Source organism: Aethalodelphis obliquidens, unplaced genomic scaffold (genome assembly GCF_003676395.1).
Source record: "Aethalodelphis obliquidens isolate GAN/ISIS:26980383/991018 unplaced genomic scaffold, ASM367639v1 scaffold10, whole genome shotgun sequence".
Taxonomy (NCBI): domain Eukaryota; kingdom Metazoa; phylum Chordata; class Mammalia; order Artiodactyla; family Delphinidae; genus Aethalodelphis; species Aethalodelphis obliquidens.
The window spans coordinates 30,428,633-30,445,570 of NW_020837954.1; the positions used below are offsets into that span (position 1 = coordinate 30,428,633).

General features: G+C 40.2%; 1 protein-coding gene across 1 annotated transcript in view; it reads left to right on the plus strand.

Moving 5' to 3' along the window:
* Nucleotides 1–9,134, plus strand: part of PELI2 (pellino E3 ubiquitin protein ligase family member 2) — a 207,228-nt gene extending 198,094 nt beyond the window's left edge. Inside the window, exon 6 of the mRNA XM_027111345.1 lies at nucleotides 4,406–9,134. Coding sequence (XP_026967146.1) covers nucleotides 4,406–4,972 — 567 coding nt within the window. The 3' untranslated portion in view covers nucleotides 4,973–9,134. The remainder of the gene's footprint in view (nucleotides 1–4,405) is intronic.
* The last annotated feature ends 7,804 nt before the right edge of the window (nucleotides 9,135–16,938 follow it).

Below are 16,938 nucleotides of genomic sequence, written 5' to 3' on the forward strand. Positions count from 1 at the left end.
ACTCTTGCCTCAGGAAACAAGAAAAGTCTCAAATAACCAAACCTCACACCTAAAGCAAGTAGAGAAAGAAAAACAAACAAAACCCAAAGTTAGTAGAATGAAAGAAATAAAGATCAGAGCAGAAATAAATGAAATAGAGATGACGTAAACAATAGAAAAGAGCAGTGAAACTAAAAGCTGGTTCTTGGAGAAGATAAACAAAACCGATAAACTTTTTTAGACAAACTCATCGAGAAAAAAAGGGAGAGGGCCCAAATCAGTAAAATTAGAAATGAAAATGGAGAAGTTACAGCTAACACCACAGAAACACAAGGATCATAAGAGACTACTATAAGCAACTATACGCCAACCAAATGGACAACCTAGAAGAAATGGACAAATTCTTAGAAAGGTATCCTCTCCCAAGACTGAACCAGGAAGAAATAGAAAATATGAACAGACCAAATTACCAGTGCTGAAATTGAATCAGTCATTTAGAAATTACAATAAGCAAAATTCCAGGACCAGATGGCTTCACAGATGAATTCTACAAAACAATTTAGGGAAGAGTTAACACCTATCCTTCTGAAACTATTCCAAAAAATTGCAGAGTAAGGAACACTCCCAAAGTCATTCTCTGAGGCCACCATCACCCTGATACAGAACCAGACAAAGATATCACACACAAAGAAAGAAAATTATAGACCAATATCACTCATCAACTTAGATGCAAAAATCCTCAACAAAATACTAGCAGACCCACTCCAACAATATGCTAAAAGGATCATACAACAATGATCAAGTGGGATTTATCCCAGGGGTGCAAGGATTTTTCAGTATCTGCAAATCAATCAGTGTGATGCACCACATCAACAAATTGGAGAATAAAAACCACATGATGATATCAATATATGCAGAAAAAACTTTTGATAAAATTCAACATCCATTTCAGATAAAAACTCCTCTTTAGAGAGTGGGCACAGAAGGAACGTACCTCAACAACATAAAGGTGATATGTGACAAAGCTACAGCTAACATACTTAGTGGTGAAAGCTGAAAGCATTTCCTCTAAGATCATGAAAAAGACAGGGATGTCCACGATGTCCACTCTTGCCACTTTTATTCAACATAGTTTTGGCACTCATAGCCATGGCAATCAGAGAAAAAAAAAAAATAGAAGGAATCCAAATTGGAAAAGAAGAAGTAAAACTGTCATTGTTTGCAAATGACATGATGCTGTACATGGAAAATCCTAAAGATGCTACCAGAAAACTACTAGAAGTCATCAGTGAATTTGGTGAAGTTGCTGGATACAAAATTAGAACACAGAAATCTGTTGCATTTCTATACACTAACAATGAAAGATCAGAAAGAGAAATTACAGAAACAATCCCATGTACCATCACAACAAAAAATAAAATACCTAGGAATAAACTTACCTAGGAAGCAAAAGACCTTTACTCAAAAAACTGTAAGACTCTGATGAAAGAAAACAAAGATGACACAAACAGATGGAAAAATATACCGTGTTCTTGGATTGGAAGAATCAATATTGTGAAAATGACTATACTACCCAAGGCAATCTACAGATTCAGTGCAATCCCTAGCAAATTACCAATGGCATTTTTCACAGAATTAGAACAAAAAATTCTTAATTGTATGGAGACACAAAAGACACCGAAAACCAAAGCAATCTTGATAAAGAAAAATGGAGCTCAAGGATTCAGGCTTCCTGACTTCAGACTATACTACAAAGCTACAGTCCTCAGAACTGTGTGGTACTGGCACAAAAACAAGTATAGATCAATGGAAGAGGATAGAAAGCCCAGAAATAATCCCACGCACCTACGGTCAATCTATGACAAAGAAAAAACTATACAATGGAGGAAAGACAGTCTCTTCAATAAATGGTGTTGGGAAAACTGGAGAGCTGCATGTATAATAATGAAATTAGAACATTCTTTAACACCATACACAAAAATAAACTCAAAATGGATTAAAGACCTAAATGTAAGACCTGATAGTATAAAACTCTTAGAGGAAAACGTAGGTAGAACACTCTTTGACATAAATCGCAGCAATATCTTTTTTGACCCATCTCCTAGAGTAATGAAAATAAAAACAAAAATAAACAAACAGGACCTAATTAAACTCAAAAGCTTTTGCACAGCAAAGGAAACCATAAACAAAATGATAAGACAACCCACAGAATGGGAAAAAAATATTTGCAAACAATGCGACCCACAAGGGATTAATCCCCAAAAGTTACAAACAGCTCATGTCCTTCGACAGATGAATGGATAAAGAAGATGTGGTGCATATATACAATGGAATAGTACTCACCCATTAAAAAGAATGAAATAATGCCTTATTCAGCAACATGGATGGACCTGGAGATTATCACACTGAGTGAAGTAAGTCAGAGAAAGACAAATATCATATGATATCACTTATGTGAAGAATCTAAAAAATAATAATAATACAAACGAACGTATTTCCAAAACAGAAACAGACTCACAGACTTAGAAAACAAACTTATGGTCACCAAAGGGGAAAGGTGAGAGAGAGGGAAAAAATTGGGAGTTTGGGATTGACATATACACACTATTATATTTAAAATAGATAACCAACAAGGACCTACTGTATAGCATAGGGAACTCTGCTCAATATTCTGTAATAACCTAAATGGGAAAAGAATGTGAAAAAGAAGAGATACATGTATATGTATAACTGAATCACTCTGCCATACACCTGAAACTAACATAACATTGTTAATCAACTATACTCCAACAGAAAATAAAAATTCAAAAATAAATTTCAGAAGACTGAAATCATATGAACTATATTCTCTGACCATGATATAATCAATCTAGTAGTCATGAATAAGATAAAAACAGCATCTGTGTGTGTGTATGTATATATATACATATTTTTTTTTTTTTTTTGGTGGTACGTGGGCCTCTTAGTGTTGTGGCCTCTCCCATTGCAGAGCACAGGCTCAGCAGCCATGGCTCACGGGCCCAGCCGCTCCGCGGCCTGTGGGATCCTCCCGGACCGGGGCACGAACCCGTGTCCCCTGCATCAGCAGGCAGACTCTCAACCACTGTGCCACCAGGGAAGCCCTGTGTATATTTTAATAAAATGTATTTATAAAGAAAAAGCAATGAATAAAAATAATCATAAAGAAAAACATAGCCTAAACTCCAGCTTATTACCACAGCAGTGTCCTTCTTCTTACAAAGTTTATGCAGAGATGAGACCTCCCGAGAATTACCAGTGGTCGGGAAGAGAAGGGAGGCTCCTGATACCCAGCGAGAAGGGAGGAGACTAGGAGGTATTCAGGGTGGGAGTGGGGCGAGGAGAGAGCTTCAGCGACTTAAAGGCTATTCAAAAAGCAGTCACCGTGTTTTTCCTGTAAAGTATTGAGATTTATCATTTTGTTGGGATTTTAGCTTTTTCTAACTACCAGTATGGATACTTTTTTGGGGAAGGACCGCTGTTGTCATTAAAGGACAACTTCCAGGCAAAGTGCCATCCACGTGAGCCCTGAACGATGAGTGGGAGTTTGCCAGGCCCAGGGGTAGACTAGGGGTGGGGTGAGCCGGGATAGAGAATTCTCGACAGAGGTCACTCGTGGCACGTGCCAGAGGGCAGTGCACCTAAGTGCCTCCACAGAGCACAGGTGGCCCGCGGAGACAGGGGTCAGGCTCCTGCGGATCATGTCTAACTGTGCTGCTTGTCAGCTGTTAATCAATCTTGTGAGCACTTGGTACGTAGCACAGCCAGTCTCTAGGGGCAGGACAGAAATAAAGACGCAGATGTAGAGAACAGCCTTGAGGACACAGGGAGGGGGAAGGGTAAGCTGGGATTAAATGATGTTCCAAAGCTCACAGTGAGCGCTTCTACTCCAGACCTTAGGAATGCAGGATAGATGATAGATTGTGTGAAGCCGAAGGTCAAGAGTCGTTGGCACCACTATAGTATTTACTGCAGGGCCCCCCTAGGGGTCTTCCGGATTGGCTCTGGTCTAAATGAGCATGAGTCTTCACCAGATGGACTGGCTGGACATCTCCTGTCCCTTATGAGACCAAGGAGGAGTTGTGTTGTTGACTTGAGGAGGAAAACTAAAAATCTAAGGAGATTTGTGACGTTTGTTAAAATAACCACTACATTAATTGAACACGTAAAGTAAATGTATCCGCGCTCAGGGCTTTGTGTGTTTCACATACGTGATTTCCATCCAGTGTTCAGATGAGGAAAGGGAAGCTCAGGGAGGGTGAGTTACCCACCTAGTCCTGTTTTGCAGGAAGGCCATGGGATAAACTGCCCCCCTGTGTTGACTACGGAGATGATCTTTAAGAGGACAAAAACGTTAGCGTGGTTTGTCAAATTTTGCTTTTAAAAGGCATGTCTGTCAAACTTGTAGGTGGAAAGCGAGACCAACGTCCTGCAGGACGGCTCCCTCATCGACCTGTGCGGGGCCACCCTGCTCTGGAGGACAGCAGATGGCCTCTTTCACACCCCAACCCAGAAGCACATTGAAGCCCTGCGGCAGGAGATCAACGCTGCCCGGCCACAGTGCCCCGTGGGGCTCAACACCTTGGCCTTCCCCAGCATCAACAGGAAAGAGGTGGTGGAGGAGAAGCAGCCCTGGGCGTACCTCAGCTGTGGCCACGTGCACGGCTACCACAACTGGGGCCATCGGAGCGACACGGAGGCCAACGAGAGGGAGTGTCCCATGTGCAGGACTGTGGGCCCCTACGTGCCGCTCTGGCTCGGCTGCGAGGCGGGCTTTTATGTAGACGCGGGACCACCCACTCATGCTTTCACCCCGTGTGGACACGTGTGCTCAGAGAAGTCTGCGAAATATTGGTCTCAGATCCCGCTGCCTCACGGGACTCACGCATTTCATGCTGCCTGCCCTTTCTGTGCCACGCAGCTGCTTGGGGAACAGAACTGCATCAAATTGATTTTCCAAGGTCCAGTTGACTGATGCCCTTTACAGCCATCAACGACGACTTTATTAACAAGTTACTGTGAAGATTTTGCCACTAACTCTAGATTTTACCTTTTTATAATACCGTTCATTAAGGGGAGGGGGGGGTCCTGAGGCTGGGAAAAAAGAAGGGCGTGGTGATGAAACATGCCAGTCATCGACGATAACAGTGGTATGTTGCATGCTCAAAATAGCAGCATCCTCATTGAAGTCCGCTTAATTAAACCATAATATCTTTGTAACAATTGGATTTAAAATGCCATACTTTCGTTTTAACCTTGGGGTTTTTAAAACAAGTTTTCTTTGTTAAATTTGGACAGGACTTTAAATCCCATTTTAAAACTGTAGAAGAAATTTACTCAAAAGTTGTTGGCTCTTAACTGCAAACCAGTGCTGTGTGGTATAGGTGTTAGACATGCCGTATCTGGAAATACTTGATACAGGTTAGAATCTGACCAGATACCAAAGGGGCAGCTCTATAAGATGATGTTGGGGGACAGGAGACCTTAGGCACAGGTGATTGTTTTGAAATCTGGGGCTTTTCTCTGATTTTTCTTTTGAGGGGAGGGAATATTCATATGTTGTCATTTTTTTTTTTTTAACTTCAGTGGAATTTAATTACTTGATACACACATTCATCAAATACCTTGGCATTTCAAACAAAGAGTTTCCCATAACTTTTTAGTCTGCCTTTTGTTATCTTTGGTCTGACATGGTCTATCCCTGATTCTCATCGTGCATAGCCAGAACTGTTCGGTTGATTAAAATGTAGCTGCTCTTAAAAATTCATTAACTGAGAGTGATTATTGCAGCAGAAAACATGGCCCAGGTAATATAATATCAAGTTTACTTGCTCACTGAATAATTTAAGAGTGATTAAAAATAAGATTTTACTTTTTAAAACTACTCGTTGGAATTTCCTAAGTTTTTCTTAAGAAAGCCAAAATTCCGTGAACTTAAAAAGCAACATATTACAACAATACAGTCAGTTTTGTTCACCCTCTTTCTGCCATCTGTCACCTTCCCTTGCAGCTTACAGAGCCCTATAAGTTTTGAAAATGTTTGCAAATCAGACTAAATTTAAATGTGATCATTAGATATACACAACACCAAGTGGTACATCTGCAGAGAGCATTTGAAATTACTGATTTCAAGAGAGCAAATGAGTGTTTACTGAGGAATAATTAAATCAGAATTTCATATGAGCTCCACCAGCCCTCTCTGTTAGTTTCATTTCATTTTGAATAATACTTCTTGGATGTTCATCCTCTGTGCTCAGTACCAGTGTATCACTGTTCCCGTGATGTAAAGATCCTTTAGGACATGCGCCTACCAGAGCTGGCTGGGATGAAATAGATTCCTGCCACATGGAGCAAGTATGTTTAAATTAATATCCTCTTAAATTGACCATTGCAGATTCATGCTGCATTTTTTTAACCTTTGTAAAGATATATGATTCTAATCTACTGCATTCCTGTTTGAATTGGTTTTTCCATGGTTTGCCTACTAGCAAATATTTTGCCTATTTTCAATTGTCCTAACCCATTTTGAAAGCCCTTTTCCTTATCGTGATAAGATCTATCAGTCTTGATTGCTGCTGCTTAAATTGACTTAATATATAAAAATTTCATCCTCTCAGTTTTCAAATAGCTTTACTTTTCACTGGAGATTATTGTTTATGAGGTGTTTTTGTTTTGGTGATTTTTAAGTGCTGTGCAAATCCAACCACAGTGCTCTCGTTGATAGCTTACTCAATTCTGTATAGCTTGCTTGACCTGCAGACAGAGAATGAAAGAGGACAATGAAATTGCCCAGAATATATCCAATGCCTTTTGGTGTAGCCAGAGTCTCCCACGATTAGCTTTTACTGATGGAATATGTCTTTTCAGTCTGTGCCGCCTTAGGCTCCACAAAATGATACAGGAAGCACACGGTCCCTTTTCTTGCGATGTGGTTTGAAAGTGGTTTGAGGAGTCTTGATAACCCTAAAAAGCATCTTGTAAGGTAAATAAATAGTCTTGCATCTAGAAAGACTGGATTTTACCTATCAGAAACTTTTTTTTTTCCAGAAAGTTACCATCTGATATAACTTTCTATTTCAAGGACTATAGTAGTTCAAGGTCTGGTAGTTCCACATGCAACATATACCCCAAAATAGTTATCTTCCAACCTGAGAAGTTTGACTTTTTAGTAAATTTGGGTAGAAATTCCAAGCTCTTGGAAGGGGCAACAGTGACCCCCGCGCCTCTGTTAGCACCACACCTTTTCCTTTGACTTCCAAGTGAGGTCCCCTGTCCCCTGTCTAAAGAACCCCACAGCAAGGTGGCCCGTTTGCAGAAGGAAGCCAGGCTCATCTTGGCCACTGCTAGTAAGATCTGCTAACTTTGGTTAATGAGACTTTTTTTTTCTCTGGAAAAAAATGAGAATAAAGGACTCTAGCTCAGAGTACAGTAATACAGTTCAGAAAAGGTAACTTCTCAGAGGTTAAGTCTGTTTTTATGTCTTTCTTGACATACATTCAAGGGCAAATTCCACTCCCCAGGTGTACACATAGGAAATTGCAGACCAGTTATCCTGATCTCAGCCTGACTGAAATGCCTTTTGTGACTAGGTTTCCAGAAGAGCTCCAATGATGTATTCCCATAGGTTTTTTTTCCAGTTGTTTACGCCAGTTTATTACAAAAAGAAAAAAAAAAAAAAAAGATTTAGAGTGAATGGGATACAACTCTGAATATTTTTCTAGTCTGGAATTGTTTTTATTATTACTAATCGGTGCTGCCAGGTCATGCATGCTGCAACACATTTCCCTTATTTGGTTTCGCTTTTTGCAAGAAGGGCTACAGTTCACACTGCAGAGTATTAAGCTTTCTGGGGTTTTTTCCCTAACTGTAGCCCAAAAGAATTAAAATCTTTTAATATAAATAGAGAGCATATTTATCATTCCTCGATAGTTAATTATAGAGTTTGGTACCTTTGTGCCTCAGGGAAGCCACGTGACATAACTGGTTATAGAATTTCAGGGTTAGGGTTTAAAGAAAGGAGAAAGCCATTGGAAAAATGATGGGCTCCTTTAAGGAGACGAATGAATCTGGATGCAGAAATATGCCAGGAATTGGCATACACATGATTGTAGTAGAATTTATTTCCAGTAGCAGTAGGGAAATTATTTTAAGTTATTACATCTACTATATTAGCAAAGTTGAGGAGAACTCTTTTCTTCATAAAGCTTCCATGCTTTATTTTTGCTTACATAAAAAAAATTTAAAAAAAAATTCAAACCCCTGTCATTTGGGAGCTCAGTATTGTTATTTGGGCACTTTTTGAGAGTTTAAAAAGGAGCATGTTTTCTCTTTCTTAATTTAAGTCTCACATAGATTATAGAAGTGTTACCTGCAGTTCTATGATTTTGATCTTTTCTTTTTAAAGCCATTCTGTTCTTTGGATTTGCATGAAAGGATATATGATCACAACATTGTCAATGCTGGCTAAAAAACTTATCTTCATGCAATCCTGCCTTGTAACAGTGGAATTTCTAATAGACAAACCACAGAACCTTGATTTTAAGCTGGATCTAGCGCTGTTCTTTTGGCTGTAGCTCTTACAACCCCAGAGTTTAACCTTCATAGGCTGAGGGTATGAAGTTCCTCCTTTAATGCTAGAAGGAGAGCACAGCTCTGTCATCATTTCTTTATGACCCAGTCGAAGACCAATGAGACAACTCCAGGATCTTTTTAAAAGAATGTAAGCATTACTGAATCAGTAAAACAGAAGAAGGTTCAGTATTTCTTCTTAGTAAAACTAATATCCTCTCAAGTTTTCACCCTCATGCAGAATCCCTAGAGGAGGATAAGGAAAAGCAAGTATTTTTCCAGTTCTACTTAACTGTTTCTAAACAAAAATAAACTCGATGAAAGGGAAGTTGTTTCTTTTTAGCTGAGATGACATATTGTTTCTCTGTTTTAAATAGTCTAGAAGCTAAGAGGTTGGTCATATTTACCATGTATAGTGTTATGAGCAGTTAAATTTTATGGATATATTTGTAAAACTTCTTTTATATTTCATGTCAAATTGAAAAGTTTATTTCTTCACTGTTATATCTGTGGAAATACAAGCCATTTTACAGGAAAAATCTTCAGAAACTATTAAACGGATCTCAGTATGTTTGTGAGTCGTTGTCTTCATCAGGACATTAGATAGGAAGAGGATGTAAAAGTAGACTTGACTTTTGCATTTTTCAAACTTATAATTCGATCTCAGACAGTTGAGCTGATCATTGTTTTATATTCTGCACAATACCTATTTAAACCAAGATTCTGAAAAATCACAATTTTTTTTTTTTTTTTTTTGCGGTACGCGGGCCTGTCACTGTTGTGGCCTCTCCCGTTGCGGAGCACAGGCTCCGGACGCGCAGGCTCAGCGGCCATGGCTCACGGGCCCAGCCGCTCCACGGCATGTGGGATCTTCCCGGACCGGGGCATGAACCCGTGTCCCCTGCATCGGCAGGCGGACTCTCAACCACTGCGCCACCAGGGAAGCCCTCAATTTTTTTATCTGAAAAATTCCATTGGTGTTTATATTTGTGACATTACATCACTGTCAAATAAATCTCACTTCTAGGAGAATTTAACCTGGCTTGTAGAATTAATGGATTTTCTGCATGGCCATTATAGTCATATTGCTACCTTTGTGACAATCTTCATTCACTTTTAACAACATAGCATTATATGTAAGCCTCCAAGCCTTAAACTAGTATGTCTTTCATAAGAAAAGGTATTTGACAGTTTTTTTCTCATCACATTGATATTTAAGGAGTCTTAGTATTGAGGGAAATAGATTTTTCATCCCCCCCCAAAATATACATTTATATAGGCTTTTATTTCAGGATTAAGTATTCTAACACTTTAACAAATCTAAGATGCCATGATTTGTAAGATGCGTTATTATAGAAAAACATAGCCAGTTACAATTGTGGGATGCACTCGGTTTTACAAGGGTGCCCAAACTATTCAATGGGGAAAGAAGAGTATTTAACAAATGGAGCTGGGATAACTAGATATCCACATGCAAAAGAATGAAGTTAGACCCCTACCTGACACAATATACAAAAATTAACTCAGAATGGACAGAGAGCAAAAACTATAGAACAGAGTAAAACCTTTGTGACCCTGGATTAGTCAGTGATTTCTTAAACACCAAAAAACACAAACATAAGAAAGAAGATAAACTGGACTTCAAAATTAAAATATTTTGTGCATCAAAAGACACTCTCAAAAGTAAAAAAAAAAAAAAAAAAAAGAAAAAAAAAACACACATAAAAAAAAAAAAAATTTGTAAATAAAAAAACACTCTAAAAAAAAAAAAAAAAAAAAAAAAAAGGTAAAAAGACAACCCATACAATGGGAGAAGATATTTGGAGATCATATAACTAATAAGGCAATTGTATCCAGAATACATGGAGAACTCATAACTCATCAAGAAAAGGACAGGTAACCCAGTTAAAAAATGGTCAAAAGATTTGAATACTTTTCCAAAGAAGATACACAAATGACCAATAAGCACATAAAGATTCCCAACATCATTAGGCATCACAGAAATGCAAGTTAAAAACCACAGAATACCACTTTATACCCACTGTGATAGCTAAAATCAAAAAGACAGTAACAAGTGTTGAGAATGTGTTGAAAAACTGGAACCCTCATACACTGTTGGTAGAACTGTAAAACGGTGCAACCACTTTGGAGCAGCAGTTTACAACTCCTCAAAATATAAACTATACAGTTACCACATGAGCCAGCATTTTCACTCCCAGCTATATACCAAAGAGGGTTGTGAAACAGCTTTTAGTTTGTAGCAAATAGGCTTCATTCAGCCTGCCCTGAGTTCCAAAGGGCAGATTCAAACAGCTGCAAATCAGGAAAGGGAGAGAATGCAGAAACAAAGGAGAAGCAGTCAAGAAACAAAAGTGTAGCAACAGGGCAGGATCCTGGTTCCTCCTCAAGGATATAACAATATATCTTTGACTTCTGCAGGAACTAAGGCCCCAGCCAGATGGAGGATGGTAACTTCAGGCTGAGTGCAAGGTTCCTGGAGCACCATCCTGTTACCTTACCACCAACCAATCAGAAGAAAGTCACACACCCTGCAGCCCTCATCCCAAATTTTGCCTATAAAAACATGTCCCTGAAAACCATCAGGGAATTCAGGTTTTTCTGAGCATGATCCACCGTTCTTGCTTGACCCTGCAATAAACCTTTCTCTGCTCCAAACTCCAACGCTTTGGTTTGTTTGCGCTCACTGTGCATCGGGCACACGGACCTGCGGTAACAGTAGTAATGGTTGCACGACACCGAATGTGCTAAAAGCAACTGAGTTTTATACTTTGAAGGGGTGACTTTTATGGTATGTGAATTAATGTCAAAACTAATTTTTAAAAGATACATACTAAATTCAGAGATGTTAGATTATGAAAAATGTGATTCCTAGAATTGAACTACAGTACCATACAGCAAAGGAAACTGTAAAGACAACCTACAGACTAGGAGAAAATATTTACAAATGATGCGACTGAAAAGGGATTAATTTCCAAAATATACAAACAGCTCATACAACTCAACAACAAAAAACAAACAACCTAACTGAAAAATGGGCAGAAGACCTAAATAGACATTTCTCCAAAGAAGACATACAGATGGCCAACAGGCACATGAAAAGATGTTCAACATCACTAATTATCAGAGAACTACAAATGAAAACTATGATGAAATACCACCTCACATGGGTCAAAATGGCCATAATTTTAAAATCTACAAATAAATGCTGGAGAGGGTGTAGAGAAAAGGGAACCTTCCTACACTGTTGGTGGGGATGTAGATTGGTGCAGCCACTATGGAGAACAGTACAGAGGTTCCTCAAGAAAACTAAAAATAGAGTTGCCATATGACCCAGCAATCCCACTCCTGGGCATATACCCAGACCAAACTCTAATTCAAAAAGATACATGCACCCCTATGTTCCTAGCAGCACTATTCACAATAGCCAAGACATGGAAACAACCTAAATGTCCATTGGCAGATGAATGGATGAAGAAGACATAGTACATATATACAATGGAATATGGCTCAGCCATATCTGAAAAAAAAGAACACCATTTGCAGCAACATGGATGGACCTAGAGATTATCATACTAAGTGAAGTAAGTCAGAAAGAGAAAGACAAATATATGATATCACTCATATGTAGAATCTAAAATATGACACAAATGAACTTATCTACGAAACAAAACAGACTCACAGACATAGAGAACAGACTTGTGGTTGTCAAGGGGGAGGGGATGGGGGAGGGATGGACTGGGAATTTGAGATTAGCAGATACAAACTATTATATATAGAATAGATAAACAAGGAGGTCCTACTGTATAGCACAGGGAACTATATTCAATATCCTGTGATAAACCGTAATGGAAAAGAATATGAAAAAGAATGTGTGTATATATATATCTGAATCACTTTGCTGTACAGCAGTAATTAATACAACACTGTAAGTCAACTATACCTCACTAAAATAAAATGAAAAATACAGTACTATACATTTTCTTAGTCACTGAGATAAAAATCAGGATCCTCAAATTTTTGCCTACCTTGAGATGTTTTCCAAAGTCTTACAACATAGGTCATTTCTTTCAATCACACTTCCCCTTGTCATTAGATAAAGAGAACATACACATAAGCGTACTAAAGATTACAAGACAGCATCATATTCTTAAGGATTGTCTATTTTTGCTATGAGGATGAAAAACTAGAATACACTTTCTGAAAGCATAGAATGCTATTTTAAAGAATAGAATGCTATTATAAGAACTCAAACTCTACTTGCTTTAAAAAGTATTTTTGAAAACAAAAACTTTTATAACCAAAATAAAAGCCAGTAGAAGTCCATTGTAAAACACTTAAAACCTGGTAAGTAAGCAATTCGTAATCCCGCCACCCAGAGAGAAACACTTGACATTTGGAGGTTTATCTTTTCCAAACTTAAATGAGTTTTTAACCATGACTTCAATTTCATTCGGGTCTTACTTTTAGTTATTTAATTACAAGGACTTTTTAATGTAAATTAGGAAATGTGGCTTTGGGAACCGAGGGAAAAATGACGACTTGTATATCTGTAGTGGGTTTCTCAGTAAACAGCTGCAGAAGCAAGTTTTCTCTCCCAGAGACACGAAATGTGCCCAAGGGTGGCAAAATGAGACCACAGTGGTTATGGCTGCCAAAGCTGTAAGCCTAAGAAAATTATGTTCAACCTGTTGTGGCCCCTTGAATGCCCACTGCCAATTGTGGGACATGTGTTGGAATGCCCAAAGGGACTATTCTTAAGCATTGCTTCCTTCTTTTATCTTCTAAACAGGCTCTCATTGAATATCAAGGCTATTCTTATTAGAGAAGTATAATGGACATTTTTGCCTAATTCCAGGTTCAAACTTGAGCTAACATCAGAGTGCCCTGAGGTGTTTGCTTTGCTTATAATGCAGATTCCTTAGTCACATCAACAGAGGCTGATGTTCTAGTTCTAGGTCTCTCCAGGAATTTACACTTGATGGACAACCTAGATGACTCTGCAGGTGATCCATGTTCCATGCTTTGAGAAATCCTTCAACTAAAGGATTGTATTGATTGTATGCCTCTGTGGTACAAGTAACTAATTCCACATTGTGCTCATTGGTTTTGGTTCTCCCAACACAGTTCCCTTGGAACTTGAGGTATATGGCCCCACATGGAGATGGGAATGGATGGCCTAACCACTCACGTGTTCTTTCTGCCCCGTGATTCTAGCTTCCATCTTCTCTTCTGTGACTAGACCTGACTCGACTCCACTGCATCTTTTCTAATCTTCCATTCCCTATCCTTTAGGGTTGATTTCTTTAGTACATACCTTTAACCATTTCCACCTTACAGGGAAAAAATATCTCCAAAAATTCTCAAATTAGTTTGAGGAAGTTCAGGGTTAAAGATGAGATTTATACATAATTCTGGGAACTTGCTGAGTCCTCAAAATTGTTATTTAACGTGATGGAAACTTGCTATAGATCAGTAAACTGGGTATCATCACAGCACAGTTCACAGATTTGGGGTTCCTATTATATAGTTATATCTTTCTGAGAAAACTTGGAAGGGAACATTTTTTAATCCCAGGGTTTGATTTCTGCATACATTCTGGAAATGTTCTGCTATTTAGATCCATTGGGTTAAATGGATGGGCAGGTATTTCCTTATCTTTAAAACAGATTGGTAATAATGCTTCAATTCCTTACAGATGTGAAGGTAACATAGGAACTATGGTACATAATTGCTCAATAAACAATAGTGGTTTATATAGTGTTCCCTTGCAAGTGAAACTAAGCAGGACCCTGTGGGGCCCTCCCAGGTACAAATACTTTCCATGTCCTCTCTTTCTTTTTTGTAGGAAATAGGCTTCATTCAGCCTCCTTGACCTTCCCTGAGTTCTAAAAGGCAGATTCAAACAGTTGCTAATCAGGGAAGTGAGAGAATGCAGAATCAAAGGAGTGACAATCAAGAAACAATAATACATGGATGCAACTAGAGATTATCATAGTAAGTGAAGTAAGTCAGAAAGAGAAAGACAAATACCATATGATATCACTTATATGTGGAATCTAAAATGACACAAATGAACTTATCCATGAAACAAAAACAGATTCACAGAGAACAGACGTGGTTGCCAAGTGGGAGGGTGGTGGGGAAGGGATGGATTGGGAGTTTGCAATTAGCAGACGCAAACTATTGCAGGTAGAATGGATAAACAACAAGGTCCTACTGTATGGCACAGGGAACTATATTCAATATCTTGGGATAAACCATAATGGAAAATAATATGAAACAGAATTTATATTATATATATATATGTATAACTGAATCACTTTGCTGTACAGCAGAAATTAACACAATATTGTAAATCAACTATACTTCAATAAAATAAAATAAAATTTTTGGCCATGCCCCGTGGCAGGCATGTGGGATCGTAGTTCCCCAACCAGGGATCAAACCCACACCCCCTGCATTGGAAGCACAGAGTCTTAACAACTGGACTGCCAGGGAAGTCCTAAATTTAAAAAAATTTTTCTAAAAAGGAACAATAGTGCAGCGATGGGGCAGCGTCCTGGTTCCTCCTCAAAAGCTATACATAACAACATCTTTGAGTTCTTCTGTAGGAACTAAGGCCCCCCACCCAGGTGGAGGATGATAACTTCAGGCTGAGCACAAGACTCCTTGAACACCACCCAGTTACCTCACCACCAACCAATCAGAGGAAAGTCTGCACACAGTGAAAGATAACAGACTCTGATCCCCTCCCTAAATGGTTAATGGCAATTAACTTCCCTTTTCTCCTTTTAAGACTCTGATGGTCAAACAGAATCTTTGGAGCTGGTTTTTGCACACAAGTCCACCTTCTCCCCAGGGTGCCAACCTCCTGAATAAAGCAACCTTTCCTTTCCAACCAACACTTGTTTCTCAAGTACTGGCTTTCCAGCAGTGAGCAGCCAAACCTGAGTTTGGTAATATAAGATACTTCCCAAAGTGTCATCTTTAGAACTTAAGTCTCAGAAAATGTTCTGCAACAGAAAATGTTCTGCAAAAGAAGGCCTTATAGGAGAGACAGGGAAGATGGCGGAAGAGTAAGACGCAGAGATCACCTTCCTCCCCACAGATACATCAGAAATACATCTACACGTGGAACAACTCCTACAGAACACCTACTGAACGCTGGCAGAAGACCTCAGACCTCCCAAAAGGCAAGAACCCCCCCACGTACCTGGGTAGGGCAAAAGAAAAAAACAGAGACAAAAGGATAGGGACGGGACCTGCACCAGTGGGAGGGAGCTGTGAAGGAGGAAAGATTTCCACACACTAGAAGCCCCTTCACGGGCGGAGACTGCGGGTGGTGGAGGAGGAAGCTTCAGAGCCGCGGGGGAGAGCACAGCAACAGGGGTGCGGGGGCAAAGCGGGGAGATTCCCGCACAGAGGATCAGGGCCGACCGGCACTCACCAGCCCGAGAGGCTTGTCTGCTCACCCGCCGGGGCGGGCGGGGCTGGGAGCTGAGGCTCCGGCTTCAGTCGGATGCCGGGAGAGGACTGGGGTTGGCAGCGTGAACACAGCCTGCAGGGGGTTAGTGCACCACAGCTAGCCGGGAGGGAGTCCGGAGAAAAGTCTGGACCTACCGAAGAGGCAAAAGACTTTTTCTTCCCTTTTTGTGTCCTAGTGCGCAAAGAGAGGGGATTAAGAGCGCTGCTTAAAGGAGCTCCAGAGACGGGCGCGAGTCGCGGCTAACAGCACAGACCCCAGAGACAGGCATGAGACAGTAAGGCTGCTGCTGCCGCCACCAAGAAGCCTGTGTGCGAGCACAGGTCACTATCCACACCCCCCTTCCGGGGAGCCTGTGCACCCCGCCACTGCCAGGGTCCCGTGATTCAGGGACAACTCCACCGGGAGCACGCACGGCGCGCCTCAGGCTGGTGCAACGTCACGCCGGCCTCTGCCGCCACAGGCTCGCCCCGCACTCCAAGCCCCTCCCTCCCCCCAGCCTGAGTGAGCCAGAGCCCCCGAATCAACTGCTCCTTTTACCCCGTCCTATCTGAGCGAAGAACACACGCACTCCGGCGACCTACACGCAGAGACGGGGCCAAATCCAAAGCTGAGCCCCAGGAGCTGTGCGAACAAAGAAGAGAAAGGGAAATCTCTCCCAGCAGCCTCAGGAGCAGTGGATTAAATCTCCACAATCAACTTGATGTACCTGCATCTGTGGAATACCTGAATAGACAACGAATCATCCCAAATAGAAGAGGGGGACTTTGAGAGCAAGATTTATGATTTTTTCCCCTTTTCCTCTTTTTGTGAGTGTGTATGCGTATGCTTCTGTGTGAGATTTTTGTCTGTATAGCTTTGATTTCACC